Here is a 27206-nt window from a genome sequence, read left to right as displayed (position 1 = left end):
AGCTCAGATGGTAGCGTGGTTGCCTGCAGTCCAAAAGGTTGCAGGTTCAATCCCAGCTCCAGACAAGCTTGTGTCGTTGTGTCCCTGAGCAAGACACTTTACCCTGATTGCAGCCTACTCCCATCACCGAATTTCCCCTTGTGGGACTAATAAGGGATTCTAAGAATATCCACAGACTTATTGATAACTTCAAAGAATCAGTGACGTATATTAAGGTAAGGTAGAACTTTATTGATCCTCAGGAGGTCTTCTTCGGGAACGTTTTTTTCCAATTAGCCACAGCAAATACAGCAATTTTTTCATAAAAAATAAATCAAAATAAAATAAGAACAAAGAGAAATAAAGAGAAAGAATAAGATGATACAATCTAAGTCTAAAGATAAATATAAAGAACATAGATCAAAGAAAAATAACAAAGACAAAGGATACAAAGACTAACAGAACATCATGATACTTTTACTCCTCTCCTGCCCCCGAACTCAGAATTGTGAATGAGGAATGAATGAGTCCTTGAGTCTATTTGTTTTGCACCTGGGAAGGAGCATCCGTTCACTCATTCTGCTTCTCTGCTCACTGATGACAGTGTTCAGAGGATGACTGTCATCATCCATGATAGAAAGTAGTTTGTCCAGTGATCTCCTCTCAGCAACTGTCACCAGTGAGTCCAGCTTCATGCCAACCACAGAGCCAGCCCTTCTGATCAACCTGTCAAACCTGTTGACACTCCTCTTGGACACATTTCCACCCTAACACACCACAGCATAGAACAGGACACTGGCCACCACAGACTGGTAGAACATGCAGAGGAGCTTCTTGCAGATGTTAAATGATCAAAGAAAGTACATTTACATTACATATTCACATTCATATTCATTGAGTTAAGGTTCACGCTTTCATTATAATGAATATCATTTATTTAATACTTTAAAGTTGTTCTTTAGGGACTCGTCTACAGGTTCCACAATGAAACTATAAGCCAAGTTGTTTACAGCCAAGTGATTGACAGGTTTTTCACCATCAATCACCAGGACATGATGTAATTCTTCAACCTTTCCGGCAAGACTGAGCAAACATCAAATCGATGCAGTTGAATGAAGACGTGTTGACGTAACCTCACGAGGCTGTTAGAGGAAGAGAAGGTAGTGTGTGTATTTGTGAGTTAGTTCTCTGAAGAGTACATTTTGTTAAATTGGGAAACCTGAGAATTTCCCCCCTTTAAGGCTTTTAAAAGCACACATGACACACATCCTGACACTTCCTTTGGTTCACTTTCATCTTCAGGCTGGATAAGACCTGCACCTCAAAGAAGTGAGTATTCACATTCAGACTCACTTTGAGCGTATCACCCTTTAACAAGTATCGCTGTTGGGTTCAATGTTTCTCTCAATTCTTGTACCAAGGATTCTACCTATAGCTTAGATACCTTCACTCAAACGCGTGTTTGACTTTTTCATTACATATATTTCATCAGGATTTCGAAATCTCCTTACTGACGTTTGACCATGTTGTGTCATGTTGTGGGACCTAAACATTAGGTTCTTTGCAAACCCTCGCTCTGAATATGACTTCGGACAATGGTGTTCAATGACGGATCTAAGCCAAAAGAGTGGGAGTTTGAAATTGAAATGAAGGAAGATGAATCTTGGTGGAAATTACCTTTTTTTCAGGGTATATTTGTTCTTCAAATTTTGTAAAGAAAGAAACTTTTTGTATGCTCGATCAAACCATGAATAATAGTGATATCAATATTTGCAGCTCCTTTTGAGTCACTGCCTAAGATTTTTGCCTGTGGTTGAATCTGTGTGCATCTGTAGGCGTTAGTGACTCATGATGTCACCACAGTCCATTGCCACACATGTGTAGTGTAAGTTGATTCTTAAACGCTTCCACTTGACTCACGATGTATTCAAGTTTCCTCTCCATGCAGAGTGCAGACATGGAAGTGTTGCCGCTGCTAGTGACTCTTGTGGCCTTTTTGCATGTTGATGGACGTTTCACATTACCTTCTCTACCGAAACATGGTAAGACTAACTGCTGCTTTTAATATGTTCTTTTTATTTTATTCCTTTCTTAATGATACAATTTGTCCTTTTCTGAAAATCAAATCTTGTAAGTAGGGGTATAAGTAGTATATGAACTTTAATTTTGTGTCTTTAAAATATAAATGTGACTTTAAAGATGTATTCATCCATTTTTAGTAGAAAATAAACATTTATTTGTACATCACATTGATTTAAACCGGTTCATTCAAAGTTAGCATTTTTAAAAATGTGTTCTTATTTAAGCCATCTTAAGAGGAAAAAAACACTATTGAATGATAAAGTTGTTGATTTTCTCTTATCTGTCTTTTGACTGGAGGCGTCAAATGATCACAGTATTGTGCTTCACATGAATCTTTAACTTAGTGTCTCTGTTCGCAAAACACAACACGTTTTCCAGAGCAAGATCACAAAGAAAGATCCAAATATTTTTGAAAATAAATTGGAAAGGTAGGCATTAAGACTAGTTGGGATTATAGTGAATTTTGTAACCGTAACACATCAAATGAAAGAAAACAAACTACGCTTAAACCTGTGTTTCTGTGCTGAGAATTATGTTAGAATGTTTAGAATGATTCATGCATCAATTGTTCATTTAGTAGATGTTTTCTCTGGCAGATGGGTGCTACCAGGTGCAGTCTGAGCTGAAACTATTCAGGCTGGAGAGTGAACCAATGGTCCTCTCTTTCCCAATCTTTCAGAGGACCATTGCAGGTCGAAAAATTGCCCCACAAACAGCCAAGTATGTCATTACCAGAGTCAACAGCTCAGTGGCGTCAGAGGAGGAGGGGCGGGTCAAACAGCATGACAAACAGCTGTGGCTTCTCCCTGCTCTGGCCTCGGACTCTGGCGTGTACACTTGCACCTACAGGTGAGGATGGAAGAGACACATCAACATATGACAGTTGGATTCTTGAATTGAATAATTACTGCCCATGCTGCATGAAAGTAAATCGGTGTATGAACGTTCTTGAAAGCTGAAAATGGCAGATTTATCAGTTTATCTTCTATATCTACACCAGACATAAGCTTAAGATAGCTGTTGAGCAATACATTTTAGTTTCCTCACCTCCCTGTACGACTTGAAAATGTTAGTGTGACACTCATGTCACCACATCAGGTTCCTTCATTTCACTGCCACACGTCTAGTTTTGTTCATCCTAACTATCTTTCTCATAGTCCTAACATTTGATCCATGACGTGCTGAAGACATTCGTTGGCTCATTATTTCGATAGAATCGATAGATTACTGGAATCAGTTAATGTATAACTTTGTAAAAGTCCCTTGCATTGACAGACGTGCATTATTATTTTAATGATCTTCTTAACCTCTGCTCATAGAAATGAAAGCTACTGCATCAGAGGAAATATCACAGTGTTTGTGTACCAGTCAGCGTCTGAAAATGTGGACAATCTGTCGTATCCAATCGGGGTCACAGTAGGAGTGGAGCATGCGCTGTATTGTCCCTCTCTGGGTCGCTTTAACAGGACGGAGCAGGAGACGCAGTGGTCAAGTGTGAGTAGACAAGCATCCAGGGTTAGAGAAGAAAAGAATAACCAGAAGGTGTTTTATGCCAGAACTCTCCTGCTCTCCATCGACTGAGCTCCTTCAAGCAGGACAGAGGGCAACTGGTCATCTCTAAGGTGAGGAGATCTGATGCCGGACTCTATAGATGTCAGGCCCAAGTATTGATCTATAACCTGCGGTACAACGTCAGCCGGATCATTCTGCTCCATGTGGAAGGTTAGTGATGTCCAGAGTATCGGTAAATTAGCAGCTCTTTCTCAACTCTAGTCAGTTGGAGCTCAAGTGAAATCATAGTAACAGCAGCACCACAATGAAACAGCAGTGGTCATGGTGATGCAATATGAATAGTAGCAGAGGGGTCAGTGGGCAGCGAATGGGTCGACTGTATCATGACCAAGACTTGTTTTCAAGGTCCTCTCTGAAAAAAACACAATGGGTCTCATTCATGAAGCTCAAGTAAATCCCAGAATAGATTTTTTCTATTCTCCAGTGCAATAAACCCTACTTTAGATTCATGAATTACACAAAACACTTATATCTGATCTGTAAACACTTGTATTTGATGAATCTCAGAAGTGAGAGCAGCACATGTTAGTGAGTATCTCCGTCCATGAATAGACAATTAAGACCATATAAGAAGGTCCTGTCCACCTGTCAGACACACTGAGAACAGAGAGATAAACAAAGTTTTCTGAAAAGGTGATCAAATAACTTTGAGTGAAGTGGAATATAGAAACTTATTTTATTTTCTTTAGTTAACTGTAGATTTTAAAATATGTATTGTTTTCTTCTGTAAGCTGTGGAGTTGTGAAAGGATAGTGAAAGTGCAGGGATGTGGTTGATGCCATTAAATAAAATGACTTACTTACTTAATCATCAGCTAAAGATTCCTTTCGAAATTCAACCTGCCCGTGATCTGTGAATAACTTCGAACACGTATCAAACAAAGACTCTGGTTCCGGAGCAAATACTGTATATAAAGGGCAGCTAATGTGTTGATTTAAGTGTCTCTTAAATATATGGTGGACCACTATTCTACTTATCAGTATGTGTCTGTTTGTACAAAACTCTCTTTTAATTGAAATATTTACATTGGAAAATGTGCTTTAGCCCCTCCCACTGAAAACACTTTGTTTTTCTGGAGATGAAATGTCCTTTACCATAACCAGAATCATTTGGCTAAGCAATGAGGTTTGTTATCGCACGACCACCTCAGAAATCTCCACCTCCAAGGGACTCGTTGTATTAACAAAGTGGGGTGTGATTACAGCTGGCTGGAGGAAGAGTGAAGCCATTATTACATCATAATGGACTCTGCTCTTGTAACCTCTTGCTCGCCGAGATTTCAGACAGGGGAGAACTTTATTAAGTAATAAGTTCAAAACATTTTCATGATGAGGGACTTACTGCATCTTGGAGAGACTTCAACATTTGAAACATTTGAGTCAGTCAAAAGAGGGTTTTTTTTAACTAAAGCTGTCCATTAATATCAAACTTACATGACTGTGGTCTGTAAATCATTCCTCTGTAGAACAGAGAACTTAACACTGATGAAACGTAAAAGATTTGACATTCAATTCAATTCAATTTTATTTAAAGTGTCTTATCATAACAAAGTTATCTCAAGACACTTTACAGTTGACGTAAGACTATAGTTGATTAAGGAAAAACAGATCCCAGCAATTCAACAATGAGCAATAAGCAAAACACTGAGCAGTGAGCTATGGCGGGGAAAAACTTCCTTTTAGAAGGCAGAAACCTTGAGCGGAACCTGACTCATTGTTGACGGCCTCCTGCTTTGACCGACTGGGAGGAAGGATGGGGGGTAGACAGATGGATAAGGGGAGAAGAGTGAGGGAGGATATAGTGAGAAAAAAAAGAGGAGAGTGTAGGAGAGTCCATGGGGGTGCACATGAAAGTGAAGGTAGTAAACACACAGAAAACACTTTAGTCACAGTACCAGTGATATTACAGTCCAAAATATATCTGGTGATGAGAACATCGCATTATTGAGGAAACCTCTCTGTCAGGAATTATAGCTGACCATTGTACAGGCATATATTGTTTACATAACAAAACACTTTATAAAATTAATTGTTCATCTCCAATCGTGACAAACATTATTTTAGTGCATTTTTGAGTTAACCTACTATTTAACAGGTGTAGATCATCTGAACAGCTATGACAAAACCTGAGCTAATAAAATATAGTTGAATGACAAAATCCCGTAAATTTCCCGCTGTTCCCTACGTTTTATGCACACATTCGTTCTGCTCACACTTGGTGAATGAGACCCATGGCTGCCTTGGTTCTGTTTTTTTTTTTATTGCTTATTTTGTCTTATTTCATTATTTTTGTTCTGTACTGACAACATAAATGTTGTGTTTACAACACTATCAACAAAAGTATATGATTCTTATTCTGATTAGTTATGAGACAACATAAAGCTGTGTCAATATTCTTTTGTAACGACTGCCCCCTGCCGGTCTTAAAAGTCCATCAATTTTATGTGACACGTCTAGAACCCGAGTCAACATATGAAAGCAGTTCTCCTGACCCATCTGTGACCTCTGACCCAGGGATCCAAACCACAATCCTCACTTACAGTAAGTACAACCACCCACACATGTATCCGTGAACTATTTACTTGGGTTTTTTGGGGTCATTTGATTTTGAAAAGTATATTTTATCTCATATAAATACTTTTTTATAGTAATATCCTTTTTCTAGCCAGGTTAACTGTTTCATTTTACTTGATCTCTTTTGAGAATTCCTGTCATCTTTGTTTTATAGAATCGACTTTGACTCCCCCCTTGATCATTTCACCTCAAAACGGGACTCAATTTGAGGGTTTGCATGGTGAGAGTTAAACTATGTACTCCAGGTCTGTCAATAATACACACGCTAAAGTCTTATCTCTTTTTTTTTATAAAGGCTCCGGACTAGAACTTTTCTGCAAAGTGGTTACAGAATGCCAGCTGTCAGATTCTACTCAGATCACATGGCTTGTCAACAGCCAGTCAGTGGAGTCGTCCTATCTTGATGGGCGAGCTCTGGAGGGCGGTCGCAGGTGGGGGTTGATTGAAGTGACTAAACAAGGACTAATTGTAATCGAATATGATTAAATAGGTTAAATGATCTGGAAAAAAATGCAGTCCAGTGATGACAGTCTTTCTTAATGTTCCAGGGTGACATGGATGTCTGACCAGTGCCTGGTTGAGATGAGGCTGATGATCGTGTCGTTGTCAGAGGCAGACATGAATACAGAGCTGAAGTGTGTGGCCAAGAATCAAGCAGGAAGACAAGAAGTTTTCACACTGCTCAAATTGGAAGGTGAGAGATAGCATTGTTTCTGTCCAGAAACGTCTGGGCAATGAACTAATTTCCTTTATGAACAATCCGAAATATAGAAAAGCCTAAAACAACAGCAGGTTACTCTGGTTAGCTGCTATAGATCCGAACTCACTAACCTCTGCCAGGTTGGGATCCTCGTAAAGGGGGGTCTCACCAACTGCACTACAACATCTACAAAAAGCATCAATGAGACTCGGGTCACTGAAATCTTAGATCCAGAAGATCTGGACAAGACAAACCTACTGTTTTGACATGTTACCTCAAATTTCTTCTTGCACGTTTCCAGACAGTTTTAAATCACGCAGGATGTGTTTGAAATTGAAATGCCTTTTTAGGTATCAGATTTAATTTTGGTTTACTGTTTACAGACCATGACGCTTATTCATCCGGTCCAGCCTCACTTTGACTATCTTTGATGCTTTCTGTCCAGACTCCACAGTCACATGGCTGGTCGTCGCTGCGGTGGCTGTCTCCATTTTCCTAAGTGTTGTGTCCATCTTCCTCTATATTCTCTTCAAACCCCTGCGTCAGAAGAAGATGGATTACATCCTTGCCCGACAAAACAGCTTTATGTAGAACCAGAACGGCTCAACACACAACTTTTTTTATTTGTTCATTTTTTTATATAGACTCAATATTGTCGTCATGTTTATAGTTTGCCATTGAGTTGTTTTGGAAGTGTCCTTCTGTATTGTTTAGCAAACGTTGTTGTGTATTTTGAGCAGTTTTTAAAGAGTTATTTTAAGTACTGGACTTAGCGTAGTAACGAAGTTACTGAAAGTAAATTAAGGTTTATATGTGTCTACATTAAGCTGTAAGATATTGTGATGTCAACATCCATCTATAGATGACTATCAAAAAAGAACAAATAATCAAATTGCAGACAAATAAATATGTTTGTGTCAAGTTAGTTTTTCTTATCTTTAAGTTTTCTATTGCAAATGATATTCTCCCCCGTTCCATCTTGAACACAACCCAATCTGCAGCGAGAATTCTGACCAGCTCAAGTAGAAGAACTCACATTTCTCCGATCCTTAAAACTCTTCACTGGCTTCCAGTTTCTTTCAGGATCAACTTTAAAATTCTGGTTCTTACTTTCATAGCTATTCATGATCAGGCTCCTCCTTACATCACTGATCTGATCCAGCCTTACACCCCAGCTCGGGCTCTGAGGTCTGTGGATCAGAATCTACTTATGGTTCCTCCACACGGTTCAAGACCAGAGGAGAGAAATCTTTTCAGGCTGTTGCTCCTAAGCTTTGGAACGATCTTCCTCTCTCTTTGCGCTTGATGGAGTCTACTGACTCCTTTAAGAAACATCTTAAGACGTTTCTATTTGTTAAGGCTTTTCCTTGATTTTCTGGAACTCCTGTTGTGTTATCAGTTTTATCTTGACCTTTAAAGTATATACTTAATTGAATATTGTTTTGATTGTTTAAGCGCTTTGTGACCCTGGTCTGGAAAAGCCCTATACAAATACAAATTACGTACTTACTTACTTACAACACGAACTCAACGAAGGCTCCGTGTGTTTGGTGAGGCGACGCAAACCGGAAACACCTGGATGTCTCTTCGGGTCAAGGAACCAATCACAGCAGAGTCACATTTTCTTTCTCCCAATCAGCATCTAGAAGAGTCGGGAAAATACGGAAATGTCAAATGGAAAACAGAGGTAGCACTCTGCTCATCTTTTCACATTACACACACAGCCCAAACTGTTTTGAGCACAATTTCTTCTTCTCTGGCACATTCTCCATTAGTCCAAGTTATTTCATATTTGTCTAGTTAAACTGGTTGAGTATGGCAGTGAACCTAACCAGCGTGACAGACACGGAAGGCGTATATACGTTTTTTTGTTAAAAAAAAAAAAATCAGCTGCAGTGTTGAACAAACTGTAAGATCCAAATATGTCAATCAAAATACATGGTACAAGGTTAGCGAACAGAGTGAGGTGTCTGTGCACAGAGACGATCTCGGTGTTCTCTGTGTACAGCTGCTGTGAGTCGGGCGTGAGACGAAGACAGAAGTCTGCTGAGAGTCTTGAGTCTTGAAGGGAGTCTTGAACAGACCCTCCTAGAGATCCTCCAACACGCCGCTGCAGGGGTTTATCCGGGAGACAAGGCTACAACACGGTTACTGGAGCGTTAAGAAGGGCAGCGGGCTTCTCGCGGCTCCTCCCTGGCCGTAGAAATGTGGCTGAACCCGGAGGAAGTCCTGCTGAAAAACGCTCTGAAGCTCTGGGTGACCGAGAGGAGCAACGACTTCTTCCTGCTGCAGAGACGCAGAGGACATGGAGAGTCCACGGGCAGGATCACAGGTGAGATCACAGTAGTTGAAGTTTGAGTAACATGGAGGCACTGGGAAGTGAGAGTCAACATGAGCAGTAAAAGGGGAAATGGCCCAGAAACTAAAAAAAAACCCACAATATTCTTAGTTTTTGTTTGAATCTTCAATATTATAAACCATATTTCAGCACGATACCGTTTGGTGGATGTATAACTTTAATGCAAAGTTGACAGTATTTAATATTTGATGAGCTCACGGTTAAGAGACTGAACTATACTTTTATGATCACAGGGGACCTGTTGACGTGAAGTGGTTTGCTATTATAACAGCTTTTATGAAGCACGTTCAACAGTATTATTCCATGACTCTTAAACATGGAACTACATTAAATCAATGAATGTTGGTGTTTTGTACCAATATTTAACTGTTACTATTGTGATTTACTATTAGAATGTATTACTTTAGTATCATAGTACTTGCAAATCAATGTCCTTCCTTAGCAAAATACAACATTAATTATTATTATTATTTCATATGCTTTCGTGAGTTCTGCCATTTGTGGCCAAATCTTGCGTCTCTGTTTCTTTATTTTGCAGCTCTGTTTATTTCCTTTACATATATTTTTTTGGTAAAAACCAACGTATATGCTTGTGTGGCATCAGCTTTTACTTTAAAATGATTGTTTTGTACTGTATTCAAGAAGTTATTGAAAAATGATTATTATTACATTTTTGACCATCTAAAAAGTAACCAGAAGCCTCCCATTTTTTTTACATGTACTTTCTTACTCAACTTGCTCAACAATACAAACAAAAACTCACACGGCACAACCAAATATATGAATTAAATCATTGTAATTTAGCTCATGACATGAACTTCTTAGAGGGTTAAACAAAAACTGTTCGGGCGCTATATAAATAGGGATTATTATTATTATTATTATTATTCTTAAAACGGGCATTTCACTGTCTGTGTTGTCTATCTAAAGATCATAATTTATGTGAGAAGCGTCATCGTTCAGCGAGTTTAACCGGAAGATAAAAATCCCCTCTCTTAAATGTTACCTATTGTTTCAAGAAGAGTTTTGTCTCACTTCCTTCACTGATGGCGGCCCTTTTACTGAGTTAGCGTTCAGTTAGAGTAGTAATGGATCAATCTGTTTCAGGGAACATCTGTCCAATCGTCAACACTTCCTGTGTTTGTTAGCTGTTTCCATAGTGAGAGATGAAGAGGGTCAAGCCCTGTTGTGTTGGGCTGTAAACCATTTACAAAAATCTGCTCTGGAATTTCTGAACAACAGGTGAAGGAAAAAGTGATGAAGAATGCAGTGAAACTTTTTCTTAACTACAGATGTATTCACTTTACTAGTTCATATCAACCTTCATCAAATCTGAATGGTACATATGTACATACAAGTACATTCATGTCTGATACTAAAATATGAATATAATATTTTATTAATATATATTATTATTTAAATCCTTAATATTTCGCAAACCAAACCTAAATCCTATTTCATTATAATTAAGAACACAGAGTTAATATTTGTTTTAAAAAGTCACCACCAGTTTTTGTCATATATGTCATTTTCATTGCCTTATATTTACCTTTCCTAAAAGTAATTTGATGAAACCTGTAACAAAAATGTGGAAGTTGAAGATAAATATCATCTTTTTTTGGAAGATTTCTCAGCAGATATACCCTAAAACATTCTTATATTTGTTGTTACCTGAATCTTTTATTGAAATCTCTGAAGATAAGCGGCAGAAATTGGATACTCATGTAGGAGTCAAGCTTTATCACAGCAGCAACAGCGGCAGGATGTCTGAGCAGGGCCGGGCAGCTCAACATCTGCTACTTCATACCAGCAAACAAACAAAGTGCATGTTCCCCAATTCTTCCTCTCAACGGGAGATTTTTTTAACCCCCTCGAAACAAAACACCAGTAAAAAGGTGTGTGAATGTGCCTGTTAGGACGACATATTCCTGCTCTGGAATGTTGAAGCTTTGTGACGGATGGCTCTGTGTTGCTGGGGTGCGGGTCTGAAGCAGGTTGACATCCACTGGAAGACATGTTTAACAATTTGGGCTCCAGCCAAAAAGAGAACTGCTGCTGGATAGAGTGCAGTTACTTTTGAAGAATGAAAAGGAGAAGCACAGTGTCCCTCTTTTCGCTGTGTCCATTGAATGACAAGAGTTGCAAATGTGTTTGTTCAACGTTAAGTTTAAAAAATCAACGTAAGTTAAAGGGAGTATAATTCGAGCCACGCACACAGGAAGTTCTTAATAAAATGTAACTTAATATTGATACAAGGGTTGCATTCTTCTATCATTAGAAACATGTGACATGTGAAGTATCAGTCGGTAACGATAATCCCTGAATGGAATCACAAGTGTGTTCATTTGAGAAATTGATGTGCAAATGTACAAGAAAATATACGTGTATGGAAATAATAATAATAATAAATGTTAAAAGGAAAATGCTATCATTGAAGTAGACATCTAAAAATATATAGGGAATAGTTAAAGCGATTTTATTTTTTTATTTCTTTACACAAAGAAGTCTGTCTTGAAGCCCTTTTCTTACACAAAATTTAAATTTCACTCATTTTCTATTTACCCCATGTTGACTTAGGGTTAGGGCTCTAGATTTTGGAATCTGAAAATGAGAATTCCTTTTTTTTTTTGCTTTTTTTGCGCGCCACTCCTGCAGACCTGCGCCTTTTTCTATTTACGAACCTATTTCAGGATTTAAACGTGTTACGCAACTTTTCTCCTTCATTTCTCTTCAAATTCCGACTCGTTATCCCTCCCAATATCACTTGTTGAGGGAGAAAGGGGGGATTGTTTTTATGCAGGGGACGTCCCCGTTCAAAATGCAGTACAATTTTTTTTTTTTTAAATTAATCGTCGTCACTTGGAAATTAGATCGTCTATATATAGTAATCGAGATCGGAGATCAGATTTTTTTAAACCAATAATCGTGCAGCCCTACTAAGAAGTGGGATTATTTTCAGAGTAAACTGAACCAATCCTTTAAAACCCATCCTCGATATCTATTCATTAAATAAATGTATCACAAAGTGGAATGTGTTGAGATCCAAATAAGTTAATCGAAATCATCAACCCGATGGCAGTCTGGATTAAGATCCATACTCCAAATCAAAGTGGTATTTCAGATCACTTGTGGATCCAAGTAGAAAATTGGTGGATGCGAATCTCATTCAATAAATGTTTTTGAACATCTGGCCCTCATACAACCCTTATGGACTCTGTTCCTCTTGTGTCATGAGCTGCACTAATGTGTGAATATTTGACCACAGGTAAACCATTTAAAGAGTCACAAGAACTCTGTTTTTCTCACTTCAGGACTCCTTGTTGGAGCGCTGGACACTGTGCTGGACTCCAATGCGAGAGTTACTCCTTTCCGTATCCTACTGCAGGTCCCTGGTTCGCAGATCAGCTGGATCATTGCAAGTGGTAAGCGATGACAACTGGGCATCGAGCATCTAAAAAAAAAAGATGACATTCTTCTGAATAAACCCTTGATGTTATCCGTGTCTCACAGGAGCAGCAATAGAGGAGGTTAACCGGCACTGGGACTGGCTGTCTCACAACCTGTTTCACTCTCTGTCAGTCTTTGAGAATAAGGAGGATGTTGCCAGTTTTGTCAAAGGGAAAGTTAAAGTAAGCAGATAACTCCATAACAAATCCAAACAAACTTTTGTTATGGGTTGTCCAGGGTGTAATGTTCCTTTTTTTTCTCTTTTAAAGGGTCTCATTGCAGAGGAAGTGCGAGGTCGACAGGCGGCTCAGGAGGAGGACCCGGGGAAGTTCCGGGAGGCTTTGCTGAAGTTTGAGCTTCACTTTGGCCTCCCTTCTTCAGAAAAACTGGTCACGTTTTACTCGTGCTGCTGCTGGAAGGGAAGAGTGCCTCGGCAGGGCTTTCTCTACCTGAGCATTAACCACCTGGCCTTCTACTCATTCCTGCTGGGCAAGGAAGGTCTGTGCAGCCTTTTCCTCCTCATATGTGTTCATGTGCAACTCTTGATAACACACACCTGTCAGCACCCGTTTACCTGGTTTACAGGGCCACAATTCATTATTGACATTCAGGCATTAACAGGCGACTGTAATTCTGTCAAACAAATATAGTAAAATAAAGTAAAACAAAAATAGAATCATGTAAACATACAAATAAGTAGATAAGTAAACATTAGCAAAATAAAAAGGGAAAACAATCCATCTGCAGCATTAAACGACATCCACATCATAGATTTCTGGGCAGGACCAGATAGTTAGATAGATCGACTTTATTAGATAACGTTAGTCCTACAGACTACAGAACGTCGCTGATCCAGTGCAACTTTTAAGGCCATGAAGGAGATACATTTTGAAATAATTATTGATAGCAGTGTCGAAAAAGACAATAATGTTCTTCTTGGTGGATGGCAGATGTAGGTTGTTGGTTTAACTCCAAACACACTCAAAAACAAAACCAACCAAGGCTTGGGAGAAAGGTTAGTGTTCAACATCTTTGTCAAAAACTTGTATGTCTTAATATTTGTCCAAAAAAGAGCAAAGCCAAAAAATAAAAAGTTAAAGGATCAACTTGTCATAACTGATGAATATATTGTGAAATGTGAACTTTGGATTTGAATTACTATACTTAAAACAACTATATACATTTGCATTAGTGGAAGTAAATGGTGAATGTCTTTTTTATTCACAGGTCTAAATGAGAGAGTCCATGACAGTAATACCACAGGATTATCATTATTGTAGTTCATGACAGTAAAGGCAGGATGTTTTCACAAAAGGGGACTTTCTGAAGAACACAATAGCGAGTCAGGGCTCAGAGCAACAATGAAACAAAACAGTATTGTACGTGTCTTCCTTCTTTGTGGTGAGCAGTTTATTTTCACAGTGACCGTAACAAAGAGATTAGAAGAAATGTCTTGTATCTGAATTGGTATTGTTTTTATTTCTGTTTCAGCTTGAATTATTTTGTAAACAAACACAAGCAAATTTAAAGCTTAAGCACTTGCACATGTCACTCTCAGCAATACATGTCATTCATAAATACAGTATAATAAATTGGGCTATCGAATGATGCCATTCAGATGTGATGTCACAGGTGTTTGAGTATATCATGTTACTATGGATTTGAAGTCACTTACAAAAGTATTTTAGGGGTTGAATACATGCTATTATAGTCCAGACTTGATAAACTCTTTCTTGAAAATGAAAAAATAACAGCTACTCTGCATGCTTCCGCTTTTGTTCCACCTTGACTAAGATATTGGAAGCAAAACAAACACTTATGGGAGTGTCTGATCAGAGTGCTGAGAATGCTCAAAAGAGGACGAAACCAGCCTCTTTGCTGCCAACATCATCCTCATTAAGCTTTAACACACCAATTGACTTCTGTTCACAGAGTAATATGCTTACTCTGCTGGTCGGTTTGTTTGCAATGTAGGTTGATTATTACTATTATTATCACAAGGTGTGTCTGTCATTTGAAACTAGGGTGAAAGAAAAGAGGCTAACTTTAAAATGATTTGTTCCACAGTCAAGTTCGTCATCCCTTGGGCTGAGGTGACACGGTTGGAGCGGGTCTCCACCGGAATCATGACCGAGGCCATCAGGGTGAACACAAGGCAGCGGCAGAGGGAGTTTTCCATGTTTCTGAATTTGGACGAGACGTTTGGGGTCATAGGTCAGCTGGCTGACATTGCCCTGAGACGGCTGCTGGACAGCGAAGGCCTGGAGCTGGACAGAGTTCTGCAGCAGCCCACGCGCATCACCAAACGGTAAGAATGGATTCTTCTCAAACCCTGTCTGTCACTTAAATGTAAACTTTAGTGTGTCACTTGTATGTATCAAGATTTATTCCTCTGGTTCCACATTTTGCTTTTTTAAGCAAGTCAACTTTTTAGCCAAATTCAAATAAAAGAAACAAGTGAATCATTTTTTACAAAGTACTCTGGTTTTTCTTTCTCCACTCAGCCCACTGACATTTGCTGGTTTCGCCCCAACATATCGCTTCCACCTCAGACCTCTCTGGTGTCAGCAGAGCAGTAACGTCAAGAAAAAGTTATTTTTATTTGACTACCAAGAAAACTATGTTTTACCAGCCAACATGGCAGATGGAGAAGCCAAAAAAGAACTCTCGTACATCCAAAGACAGATTGCAAATTTCATGAAGCAGAATCCGGCATTCACCAGAGAAGCATATGGTGACTTTGAGGTAGATTGTTCTTATCAGCTCTTATACTGTACTCATGGTTTTATCCTTTGTCCTAGTCTAGGGAAGTCTACTTATAAAAAAATACGTGATGTTTATAAAATTGTTTTTCTTTCGGCCTCACAAGCACACATGCCTTTCCTTATGATATTATTAATTTTATATTAAAAATGTTGAAACATACAAGATACAATCTCGCCTTAAAAACAAGTATTGTGTACAAGTATGTAAAGAACCGTTCTTTTCTCAGCTCCACGTGGTTGTTGACCATTGTAAGGAACTTTATTGGCTGGTAAAACATATTTGTATTGGTTATGAGAAATAGTCTGAATATTTACATGCATAAGTATGTTATTATAAAATTTACAACAATTCTTGTGATACATAGCATATTTAAGTATGGTCAGGATTTGAAAAAAACGCAAAACCAATGCACTTTTCTGTTATTGAAGTAGATCCTCTAATTAAAACAATTTTTAAACTGGATTGTTATTCAACATGGCCCACTCGCCAATAAATAATGAATGCTTCAGTTTTATCAAAAAGCAGATAAAACTGTAGTCTTGCCCATCTGCTGAGATTTTCAGCAAAGGCTGCATTTTACAGTATGACTATCAGCACCAGTTTGGAGTAAGAAGTAAGGTTGACATGGAAAACAAAAGATGTGTCACAATGTCTACACCGTCAACGGGGAATATAATGTGAAGAGAGACTCAGATGTTTTAGCATTTTTTTATTGATGTAGCAACATCAATTTATAATCTGTTTGCCTAAAATTTGATAGCAAATGGTAGTAGAGGGGTTGATCGGGCCACTTTGTGACCCTGGTCTGGAAAAGCGCTCTACAAATATAAATTACTTACTTACATCCCATGATTAACATCTTTACCTGAATCTGACCCTGATTATATTCCTCATTGAATACCCCTGTTACACTGCTTGCTAGTTCTTGTTTTCCAAACTAGCTTCTAACTCCATGGACACACACGCACACTAGATGTTAGTGAGGATGTAACATCATGTTGAACGTCATGTTGACCACATCCCTCTTTGCTGTCATCTCAGAATCCTGGAGGAACAGGCGCTGAGAGAATATGTTCTGGCTCTTTTTCGTCTGCCCCGTTGTGAACGTCTCCATGAGATGGTCTCCTGTTCGGTGTGGACGCCTCATGCTCGCTGCCACACATCGGGGACTCTGTACACTACTGACCGCTACCTGTGCTTCTGCAGCCGGGATGAGGGGCACTGTCTTCTGCTCATCCCATTGACCGAGGTAAATTGATGTCGTAAACAATGTCTATTAAGAATTAAAAGGGTGCTTTCACACTTGGACTAAAGCCAGTTTGGCTTATAGATTCACAGAAGAGAGGCTCGATCTGCAGCACCCATGTGTTTGTTGACAAACTATCTAATGTTTGCTTCAACAGCCCATCCCCAGTCCTTATCTTAAAGCAATAAATCCAGTTTTATAATCGTGCTTTTGAGAACCAACCAAGTGACTAAACTACTTACTAACGAGGTGTAAACTGGACTCTGTGGTTGGAGACAGATTTACAAAGCGTTGTTATGTCACCACTTCTTCCTGTGCAGCACTCTTAGTACTGCCGCCAGTCAGTGCAGATTAAGTAGTACACAACTCTGGCCATGCTGCTCTCAGTGATGAAGTTCTTTTTGCTGTTCTGGGTTTGGACCCTGGTGTGAAAGCAGCCTAAAAGACGATGACTGAATGATGTTACACACATTTTAGAAAACTGGAAGGGAAATGGAAATTGGAGACAACTTATGGTTTAATTGTATTTTTCTGTAAATATGGGTAAATGTTAGGATTTAAATAATAGTAATGAATAATATTTTTTTTGTCAATGATCTTATCAACATGATGAGAGAAAAGTAAACATTCATTAGTGAAGGTGTTTGCACAGTGTCACTTTACTTGTGCATCAATACATGGAACAAATATCATGCTTTTTATCTGGAGGTTCGCTGACCTTCGGAGGCAATGGTGACCTTAAAAATTTCATCTCATGGTCAACAGTGTGTACTCTCAGGTGGTTGATGTGAGGTAACCTCTAACCCTTTGTTCATAATTGTAATTTTGTTTTTCAAGGTTCTGTCTATAGAAAAGGCAGAGAGCACCAGTGTTCTGCCAAATCCTGTCATCGTCAGCATTCGGACCAAAAAAGCGTTCCAGCTGATAGAGTTGCAGGACCGAGATGATCTGGTGGAGACTCTCAACACCAGATTGAGATCGCTGCATTGGAAACAACATATGTTCCGCAGCCACCGGCACAGCAAAACTGTGGTGAGTTAGTGAACATATTTTTACTTCAAGTCTCGCAAACCTTCAATTAAAAAAAGTTGATTAAGCTTAATGGGACACGAGATGACCTTTGCACAACAACTGAGCATAAGAATAGACGGTGCTACATCACAGTGTGACGATTCTTCAAATAATTTGTCGATCCAGATGGAACACCACCACTGAAAACACTTAATTTAATTAAATCTTGTTTTAACATAACCACATAAACTCTGCTGTAATCGGTCAAACACCAAAGTTTGTCACCGATTCCGGAAGTCACCACCTCCAAGAGACTCGTTGTATAAACAAAGTGGGGCGACATTAAAGCTGGCTGGAGGATGAGTGAAGCCATTATTACAAAATGGACTGTGCTCTCATATACACATACACATTAATAAAATGTACAGTATATGTATTTGTATGTATAATGAAACATAAATTATAAGTTGTCGTAAAATGGAAAACATAACCTTGTTACCTCCAGAGCTCACCAACTTACTACACCTTCTACTACGATGCTGGCTGCTCGGACGAGGATGAGATGGAAGAGCAGGTCCTTCGTAATACCGTCAACAGTGAAGCTTTGATGACAGCCTTCAGTCTAAACCAGCTCGGTTCTGACTGTGACAAGGTGACAAATGAATGGTTCTCTAAGTCATCTTTGAAAGTATTCAGCATTATTTCTATTTGGTCTGTTAGTCCACAGAGACTGAGAAGGAGAAGCTGTGGGAAGATCAGTTTACAGACTATGGTCGTGGTGTTCACATGTTCCGCACAGAGAAGATCCAGAGGTTGGTTGCCATGGGGATTCCAGACTCACTTAGGGGCGAGCTGTGGATGACGCTTTCAGGTAAAGCTACACAATGACATGTACACTGGTACACTCCCTAACTTTACTTTGCATGAACAACAGTAAATCTAATGTACTCCTGTCGTTCCGCAGATTCAACTTCTGAGCTGGACTCCCACCAGGGCTACTATTCTACACTGGTGCAGAAGTCCATGGGTCAGAGTAGCTTGGCCACCGAGGAGATTGAGCGCGACTTGCACAGGTCCCTTCCAGACCACCCGGCTTTCCAGAACCCCACCGGCATCGCAGCCCTCAGACGGGTCCTCACCACCTATGCTCATCGCAACCCAAAAATTGGTTACTGTCAGGTATATATAATAACTAGTGTTGAAGATGAACATGATATCTTAAAGATGACTTATTACCTTAGAAACAGGGTAAGAGAAGGAACACAAATGTTCAAAAATTGTCCTCAAGGTGAGGTAAACAGAAATGTATTAGGATGGAAAATTTGAAAAAACATGAATACAGGTGTTCAAAAGTTTAGTAAACATTTTTTTAGGACATATTATATTTGTAGTTATAAAATATACTTGTTTTTGATGTGTTACCTTACACTTGCTTTTTATATTAACCTGGTGTTTTATTTTTATTTTCTAATGTAGACAAAAGAACACAAGGTTTTTTTTTTTGAAGAAAACCTTTCCTCCAGGATTAAATCAAAAATAATGTTTTCATATTTGTACATTCAATAATGTCTTTTTACAAACTATTTAATAGTTTATTAAAATACAATTCATTTTATCATCTTGTAGGTAAACATTTTCCCCTTAAAAACACAACGCTATTGTGCTTTTGCCTTCCTGGTTTCAACAATGAAGGAAGTAAAACAATTGTTTCAGAACGTCATGCCATGGGGCTGCCTTTAACATGACTTTGAAGTGTGTGAAATGGTAAAATAATTCTGTGAAATATTTCCACCTATTTATTTCATTAGCAATAAACCTTATTTATTTAGGTTCATTAGAATATTCTCTGTTCAATGCAAGTATTACTTGAGCTTTCATACATATCTTCAGTTGGCATTTATGGTTGTTATTTAAGCGTAGAAAATGTTTATGTGGTCTGTTTATCTGCTGTTATATTCCGTATTTGCTAATGATGCGACGGATGACACTGTTATCAGCATAAATTTACATAGTATAATAGTCAAACATCAATCCGGTCTGAAAAAAATTAAGAGCTGGGAAAAATAAATGTATAAATATATATTGCGCAGCACTTAAAAAGGTGAAACTAAACTTTCTGTTAAAACAGTTCTAAATGTGTGTTCAGTATTCCATAACAATAATTTATGATGATTACAAAACTAGGTTTGAGGATGTAGTGATACATTTCTGCCTCAGAGACGGTCAGATTCACATCTTTATCGAGTTAATGTCAGTAACATTATTGTTGAGTTAGACGATACACAAATGACTTTGAAAAACATGTAAAAATGTATAAAAACAAGACTATTTATAAATAAGTTGTAAATTATTTTATTTACATTTTTTTGATGGGTACAATGCATAATTGTTGGGCATCTTAACAATTTAGCATATAATGCCAGATTATAGCAGCAACAATAATAATTTATGTTTGTAGTCACAACAAAGAAACAAAAAAACTGTGTGGACATAAAGTAAACACTAAATGACAATCTACTGATGGAGACTGTTTTCCTCCATCCAGTTTTTCAGATGCCAGAGACATATGATTGTGAATGTCTTGTGTCGAGGGGTTAATTATTTCAAAAATTTCAATATTTATACCAATGACTAAATGTGGATCATCCCAAAGATGTGCTACTGCGTGGCATCCCACAGTCTCTGCACGTTAGCCCTGGCAGATCCATAAACCAACCAGGATTTGATAAAGTCGGTCGAGGTGGGGGGAGACAGTCCTGCAAATTGTGAAAGCATTTTTTAAAGGCAAAGTTATTCAAATTAAGATGGTTATATGTTTCTACAATAATGCATTGGTGGAAACTAAATTATTTTTTACAAAGATTTTCAAGGATTGAAATAGAAAAAACTGATTCAATGGGTTGCAACATCACCACTCTGACTTTTTTTAAAACCCACCTCAAAACTTGCTTTTTCGTTGTAACACTTGTTTTGTAATTTCCTGGAAATTGGAATTTTTAAAGTTCCCTTTAAGAAACCTTTTAACTTTCGTATCTTGTTTTTAAACCGTCTGTTTTACTGTTGTCTTTTTAACTGTTGTTTTATAATCTGTTTGTATGGTGTACTTGTGTATTCTGAAAGGCACCTTATATATAATGTTTTTTTAATATTTATTATTATTATAGATGGACAAAAGGTCTTACTTAATTAAAGTTTTTTTTTACTTTTTACATTAGTGCTTAACATACAGACATTCTTCTTTCCATTAAGTTTCAAATGAGATTTTTTAAACCCAGTTCTATGTGACATCCTGTGACTGATGTGTTTCTTTTTTTTTGCTTATGCGTTTCTTTGCCTCCATTTTCATGTGACATCATTTACTTCTAACCTGTGATATGTTCTGTACAGAGGCAAGATCCATGGGCCGAGGTCAAGTTAGTTTGATATTGAATAGTCACTCCAGAACCAGGGCCAAATAAGTGTAGTTAAGATCAGAACAGCATAAAACACTTAATTACACCTGAAATAAAGAAGTTTAAAAATGACGCCTAAAATCTCTTTTGGGCGTGACATGGGACATGAGTGGCTCTGTCTAATAAAATGTAAGATTTTATATAAATAAATCAAAGTTTATTAAGATATAATAATATTATTTAGTCACATAGGTTGTTCTGGTTTTTATTCAGACTTCCAGGTGAAAATTATTCGTAATACGAATCTACCATATCAGACACCAATGAGATCTCAACCTAATATGGTTATTAATTTTAGATCTGAAAAACTTTGGGCAAACCTGTTATTTATTCTTCTGGCCGAAAATGTTATAAAGTGACTTAGTGTGAACAAAATACAGATACTGATGTTGAATCTTTTTTTCATGTCTCTCTTCTCAGTCTATGAACATCCTAGCATCAGTGCTGCTTCTCTATGCCAAAGAGGAAGAAGCTTTCTGGCTGCTTGTGGCCGTTTGTGAGAGGATGCTGCCCGACTACTTCAACCGCAGAGTCATAGGTGAGAGGTCCGGGGAGGGAGGCTGACCTGAGCATCATATTTGAATCATTATCAAATGTTTAAGACATTCAGTTCCGTCTCTTTATATCTAAGTCACAATTGATATTTTCTAAATATCAAATTATCCTTTTTTTGTGAAGTATTTATGAGCCACACCTCAATAAGTGCTTCTTTTTGCAAACACAGTATAACGTAACTTTTTATAGCATTTTCCTAGCTTGCTCAGCACTAGAATGAGTCAAGATCTAAGGTTCTGGGGCCTTTTTCAGTAGCAGTTAGAAAAACCTCAGTTAGTTTCCCCAGAAATGTGATAATAATGAAATAATAATAATTCTGCTGCAGGTGCGCAGGTGGACCAGTCTGTGTTTGAGCAGCTGATCAGAGAACGCCTCCCTGAACTCGCCGACCACTTCCCAGACTTGGCCACCCTCTCCTCCGTCTCCCTCTCCTGGTTCCTCACCCTCTTTCTCAGCGTGCTGCCCTTCAAAAGCGCAGTCTGCGTGGTCGACTCCTTCTTCTTAAACGGGATCAAGTCCATCTTCCAGCTGGGTTTGGCTGTTTTGGAATCTAACACTGCTGTACTGTTGACCTGCACTGATGATGGTCAGGCCCTGATGATCCTCAACGGGTGTGTTTGTTTTAGGTTAATGTTGCTAGGGTGATTCTTTTATTCCAGCTGTTTTGACATTTCAGAAAAATCCCTTTTTTAATCTGAGATTTTCTGAGATTGGCATTCGGAAGAAAACATGGTTACAGCATTGCTGATAGACATCTGCATGTGACCTGCAGCCACCCCAAATACTATACAGCGGCCCCTGGTTTATTGTGGGGGATACCTTCTCAAAGACCCTCTTGTTAAACAAAATCTACAAATTAAATGCCCATTAAATTGTTTATTACTTTAAATTAAAATCACTTTTTTGTGTGCCATACCTCTCAATAACCCTCTCGGCAATGGTGACGTAAATGGCACCCATAATGTCAATCACTTTTGACATAACCTAGAATTTAAATACAGTAATGTAGCGACAGTAGTAGTAGTAGTTTTCTGGATTAACATCTGGATCCACAAGTCATTTAAAGATTCACTTCAGCAGCATGTCCATGAAGGCTACTGCCTGCTGACCCAGTGAGTTCATTGCAGTCAGAGATTATTTAAAGGCTAAAAAGTTAATTTAAAAAATGATGCCTGTCTGATTGTTTTTATGTCTGTGAAGTTTTCTAGAGCAGGTTGAAAGCGAAGAAGCGTCTCATCCTTCGTCTCCTCCAGCTGCTGCTGAACCCTCCAGTCCAGATGTTGCTGCTGTGACACACGTCAACATCACTGACCTCATCAATGCATCGCAGGAGGTGAGAGAACGGTGCTGTGCGTCCTCTTGTTCTCACCAAACCGCGACATGATGGTTCTGATCTCTGGCTGACAGAAATTTGGGGAGCTGACGGTGAAACAGATCGAGAGACTGAGATGTAGACACAGAATTCTGGTTCTGCAGGCTCATGAAGACACCATCAAGGAGAACGCTGTGAGTGTAGTTTCCATGTTTCTTTGGTCTCTTCTGAAAGTGTTGACAAGGTCTTATGTGTGAGCAGCTGAGAGTCGTTACTCCAGAGGTTTCCATTTCTCCTGAGATCTTAGCAGAAGTCTACGAACTCTTTAAGGTAACTTCCCCACCTCCCCCCTTCTGCCACTCCCTCGCTGATGCTGACTCCTGCAGACGGAGCACCTCATCAGTCTGTACTGGGGGGACGCTAGCGCCGCAGCAGCCGCTGAGGCAGCCGCCTGGAGGCGAGGAGGAACCTACCTGGAGCGCCAGTACCGTCTGGACCGACCACAGTTCAAGAGCTTGTACGGGCTGCTGGTGCCGTGGCCCGGCGGCTGCAACCAGCATGCCGACACCCTCGCCAATCGCACCTTCACTCTGCTAGACCAAGACCACGACAACCTGGTCACCTTCAGGGAGTTTGCTGGGTGGTTGAGTGAGTGGCCGTCTGCTGTCCAAACATTTGCTTATGATGATGTCATTGACCACCATGAGTGATGAACGATGCTTTTTTTTTTTGCTTAGACACTTTGTATTGTGAGGAGCTCAGTGAGAAGATTCGGCTGCTGTACCGTCTGCACATCCCTCCAGGTAAGTGTTGCTAGCAGCCACGCTGCATCATGTCATCACTGATTTTGTGTGTATTTCTATGCAGCTCTGACGGAGCAGGATGACGACCCCTCTCAGATGAAGAGCCTGGTGTCCACCAACAGGCCGCTCTATGTGGATCTTCCCTCAGGTAGGTATCCAGAGGTACAACACCCAAGGCCTTGAGATTCTCCCCGTGACCCTGCTTCCTTTAAAAACCTCTTTAAACTCACCAACATGCCTACCAAGTATTCTTTCACCGATTAAACAACATCTCAACACGAGGTCAACAGCCTGCCATCGGCACTATACACAGTGTAGTTGCCCTCACACTGCTGGCTAACAAAAAACATCTTTCTGATTCTGAACGTTTAAAGCTGACAAACCTCTAAACAACAGATGTGGTTCCAGTTTTTAAATAATTATTAATATATACTTGTATGTCTTTGTTCTTGTTTTTATGAAACTACCATCTGTGGTGCTGTGAGCTGGAATACCAATTTCCCAAAGGAGACCTCCAGAGGGATCAATAAAGTTTATCTATCTATCTATTTATGTACATACACACACAATAATGCTGTATTCTAAGTTGTGTGAAGCTCAAGATGCATACAAAGTCATAATATTTGTTCTTTCTGGGCTTTTCTTATTTACTCACAGCTTACCAGAGCGCTCATGCTTGTCCACTTAAACAATCAATAACGACGCCTAGTGGCTAAACTGAAGAACTACATTTATGAACTATATTCGCCTGTCATCACATTAGTACTAGAGTATCAAGCACAGCTGGTTGTGTTGCAGCACAGCTGGACTTCTACACATGTGCTTCCATGTGTTTCACAGGTGATGGGGAGAAGGTGAAGGACTATCAGGAGCAGCTGAAGCAGATGCTTCATGATCTGGCCAAAGGGAAGGAGAAGGAAGTGAAAACTCTGCCACTCATGAACCAGGTATGTCAGCTGTATCTGGAACTGACGGAAACCAATGTTGTGCTGATGTCACAATATATTGAAACCTTTACAGCGGGAGTTTATTCAGTTCTGTAAGACGCTCTACAGCTTGTTTCACGGCGACCCAGAGGAGAATGAGCTTTTCCAGGCCATTGCCACTGTGACCAGCCTGGTCCTGCAGATCGGGGAGGCCAGTCACCGTGCCCAGCGTACGGGGTCAGAGGTGAGCAGACAAGACAAAGAAGACATGGCAGCAACCCAGGGGCCTCCAGAGAGTGAGTGGACGGTCAGCTACGCTCAGATTCTGGCGTCGCTGCTGACCGAGCAGGCCCTGGTCGTCTTCTTCGAGCAGCTCGTCGATCTGGAATCCAAGATGGCTGCAGCCAGACAGAAGCAGTATCACCAGAGAGCGTGTTTGCTCTCCCTGCAGCAGACCAGACGATGACAGGGGCACCATGTTGTGGTGAAACCATTCATCCTGGAGGTGAGACAAGTGCCGAACTGTGGACAGTCTGTGTAAGAACATGCAAGTTCTCAGAAGCCTCGTCACAGTTTCTAAGGTTTCATGTTGCGAAACCGTTTTTAATGGCAAATAAGCAAATGTCTTTCCTCAAGAAGCTGAGCCACCAGGAGACCGGACCAGCACACGGTGCAGGTCGTCCAGGTCTCTGTTGAAACTTTATTTATAATGTCCCCCAGCTCAAATCTTTTATTGGTCAACTTTTAAAGCTTTACTTTGTTTTTTCAAGGCACTTGAATGTTTTATTACACAGTATGAAGAACTGATTGTACACAAAAATGTTAAAGTTGTACTTTCAAAATAAAACGATTCATTAACTGAAGTTTGGTTGCAAGATGGATGTTGATCTCCTTCAGCTTGACATCGGGTAAGCCAAATGCAGGTGGGTGCTGGTCTCCTCCCCGGGCCTTCCACAGTAATATACCAGCCATGGCCACAGAATCACAAGGAAGATGCAAGTATAGAGATATGTATGTAGCACACATTTCAATTGACAGTCAATGAACATAGTAATTGTCATTTAAATGGAAAAATGACAGAATTATTGCCTTGGACATCAGTACCCAATTTCAATAAAGGAGCTCTCCAGAAGGATGAATAAAGTCTATCTCTAGCTCGCTCGCTCTATCTATCCATGTTGATGTAGCTATTTATCTCGCTCTCGCTATCTATCTCGATCTCTATCGTTCTCTTGCCCTCGATCTCAATCTGTATCTCTATCTGTATCTCTATCTCGCTATATGGCTCGCTCTCGCCTTCTATTTCGCTCTCTCTCACTCTCCATTTCTCTCTCTCTCGGCCATAATAATTTCTCCTTACTTAACCTCGGTTCTAAGAATGCATGTGAGGCAGGCCCTTGAGCAGAGCTAAGCTGATGGTTTATCCCTTGTGGCTCTGCCCCGCCACTGAGAAAGTAAAGGGGGACCCATCCTGTGAAAAAGGCTTCCAAAACACCCCCATTCCCAACGGCCAAGGGGCAAGTTACCTGTTGTGGGAGGACCAGGACTCTGTGGCACAGATCTCCTCCACTGGAATTCCATTCAGGATGCAAAATTGGTCAGAGTAAGAGCCCTAGAACTCTGGATGGTGTGCAGCATCCCTGGATAAAAGTCCACCTGTCCCTAGGATTAACAACACGTGAGCAGCCGACCCAGGACTGGAGAAGTGGTTAGATGTCCCTCCACTGGGCACAGAGCCACTGGGGACAGAGGAATCGTCCAGTCGTCTCCCAGTAACATCAGAACTAGGATTTATGGATCGCAGTATCCTACACGGCTGATATGTTTGGATAAGATCTGTGATGTATGTTGGTGCTAGAACATGTGAAGCTATGTAGGTTAAAATAAGGATTTTAAATTGTATTCTAAATTCTTGTCAATGGCACAGGAGAAATGTGTTCGCGCCTCTTAGTCTTAGTCAGGACACGAGCTGCAGAGTTCTGAATGAACTGAAAAGTTCTGAGAGACTTTTTTAGAACATCCTGACAGAAGAGAGTTACAATAGTGCAGCCTGGAGGTAACAAAATCATGGACGAGTTTCTCAGTAGCATCCAAAGGAAGGAAGTGCCTGATTTTTGAAATCTTACGGAGGTGGAAGTAAGCGGTCTGAAATTCCTTTTCAATATGCAAGTTAAAATCCTTCGTTCTTTCCTCTGCAGTGGGCAGAACATATGCTTCTCTTTTGACCCTACAGATCTAACCTCCTTAAGTCTGTGCCGCATCAAACTTCTTGTTTAAATTCAGTTTTAACTCTGGCACCATGGCCACGCACCATTTTGTATCACCTTCTCCATTATTCCTTCTTCTTCTATCCTTAACAGTACTTTATCCACAAGCGGGACCTGGGTTAAGGGTATTTGCCTAACCATGTGAATTGTGTATGG

At 39.7% G+C, this 27206-nt stretch overlaps 2 protein-coding genes and 1 long non-coding RNA gene across 4 annotated transcripts; 2 read left to right on the top strand and 1 right to left on the bottom strand.

The window, feature by feature from the left end:
* Nucleotides 1-1173: 1173 nt before the first annotated feature.
* LOC148068817 (interleukin-1 receptor type 2-like) lies at nucleotides 1174-7797 on the top strand. Of its 2 annotated transcripts, XM_087803579.1 has the most exons (10): nucleotides 1174-1308; nucleotides 1928-2021; nucleotides 2658-2910; nucleotides 3381-3555; nucleotides 3618-3783; nucleotides 6090-6173; nucleotides 6361-6426; nucleotides 6502-6637; nucleotides 6755-6900; nucleotides 7352-7797. In XM_087803579.1, the coding sequence occupies exons 2-10, from the start codon at nucleotides 1937-1939 to the stop codon at nucleotides 7495-7497; spliced, it is 1257 nt and encodes a 418-aa protein (XP_087659705.1). In that variant the 5' UTR covers nucleotides 1174-1308; nucleotides 1928-1936; the 3' UTR covers nucleotides 7498-7797. The 2 variants fall into 2 exon arrangements, with proteins under 2 accessions (XP_087659705.1, XP_087659704.1); XM_087803578.1 differs by having other exon boundaries at nucleotides 1174-2021.
* On the bottom strand, nucleotides 2788-8522 carry LOC148068816 (uncharacterized). Its single transcript, XR_015713154.1, has 3 exons — nucleotides 8421-8522; nucleotides 7323-7443; nucleotides 2788-2904 (listed from the first exon to the last, which is right to left on the bottom strand). It is a non-coding gene; the product is annotated as an uncharacterized LOC148068816 (long non-coding RNA).
* Nucleotides 8523-8785: 263 nt separating this feature from the next.
* Nucleotides 8786-25646, top strand: tbc1d8 (TBC1 domain family member 8). The gene is made up of 20 exons (XM_087803576.1): nucleotides 8786-9238; nucleotides 12577-12687; nucleotides 12776-12894; nucleotides 12982-13210; nucleotides 14780-15020; nucleotides 16520-16727; nucleotides 17562-17756; nucleotides 18241-18387; nucleotides 18456-18606; nucleotides 18700-18914; nucleotides 21608-21725; nucleotides 22068-22353; nucleotides 22943-23075; nucleotides 23150-23248; nucleotides 23316-23384; nucleotides 23441-23702; nucleotides 23792-23857; nucleotides 23922-24005; nucleotides 24698-24804; nucleotides 24878-25646. The coding sequence occupies exons 1-20, from the start codon at nucleotides 9112-9114 to the stop codon at nucleotides 25247-25249; spliced, it is 3339 nt and encodes a 1112-aa protein (XP_087659702.1). The 5' UTR covers nucleotides 8786-9111; the 3' UTR covers nucleotides 25250-25646.
* Nucleotides 25647-27206: the final 1560 nt, after the last annotated feature.

This window comes from Callionymus lyra, chromosome 12 (genome assembly GCF_982586985.1).
Source record: "Callionymus lyra chromosome 12, fCalLyr1.hap1.1, whole genome shotgun sequence".
NCBI lineage: Eukaryota > Metazoa > Chordata > Actinopteri > Syngnathiformes > Callionymidae > Callionymus > Callionymus lyra.
The sequence above is the reverse complement of the archived record's forward strand: the minus strand, read 5'-3'. Positions and strand labels throughout refer to the sequence as shown.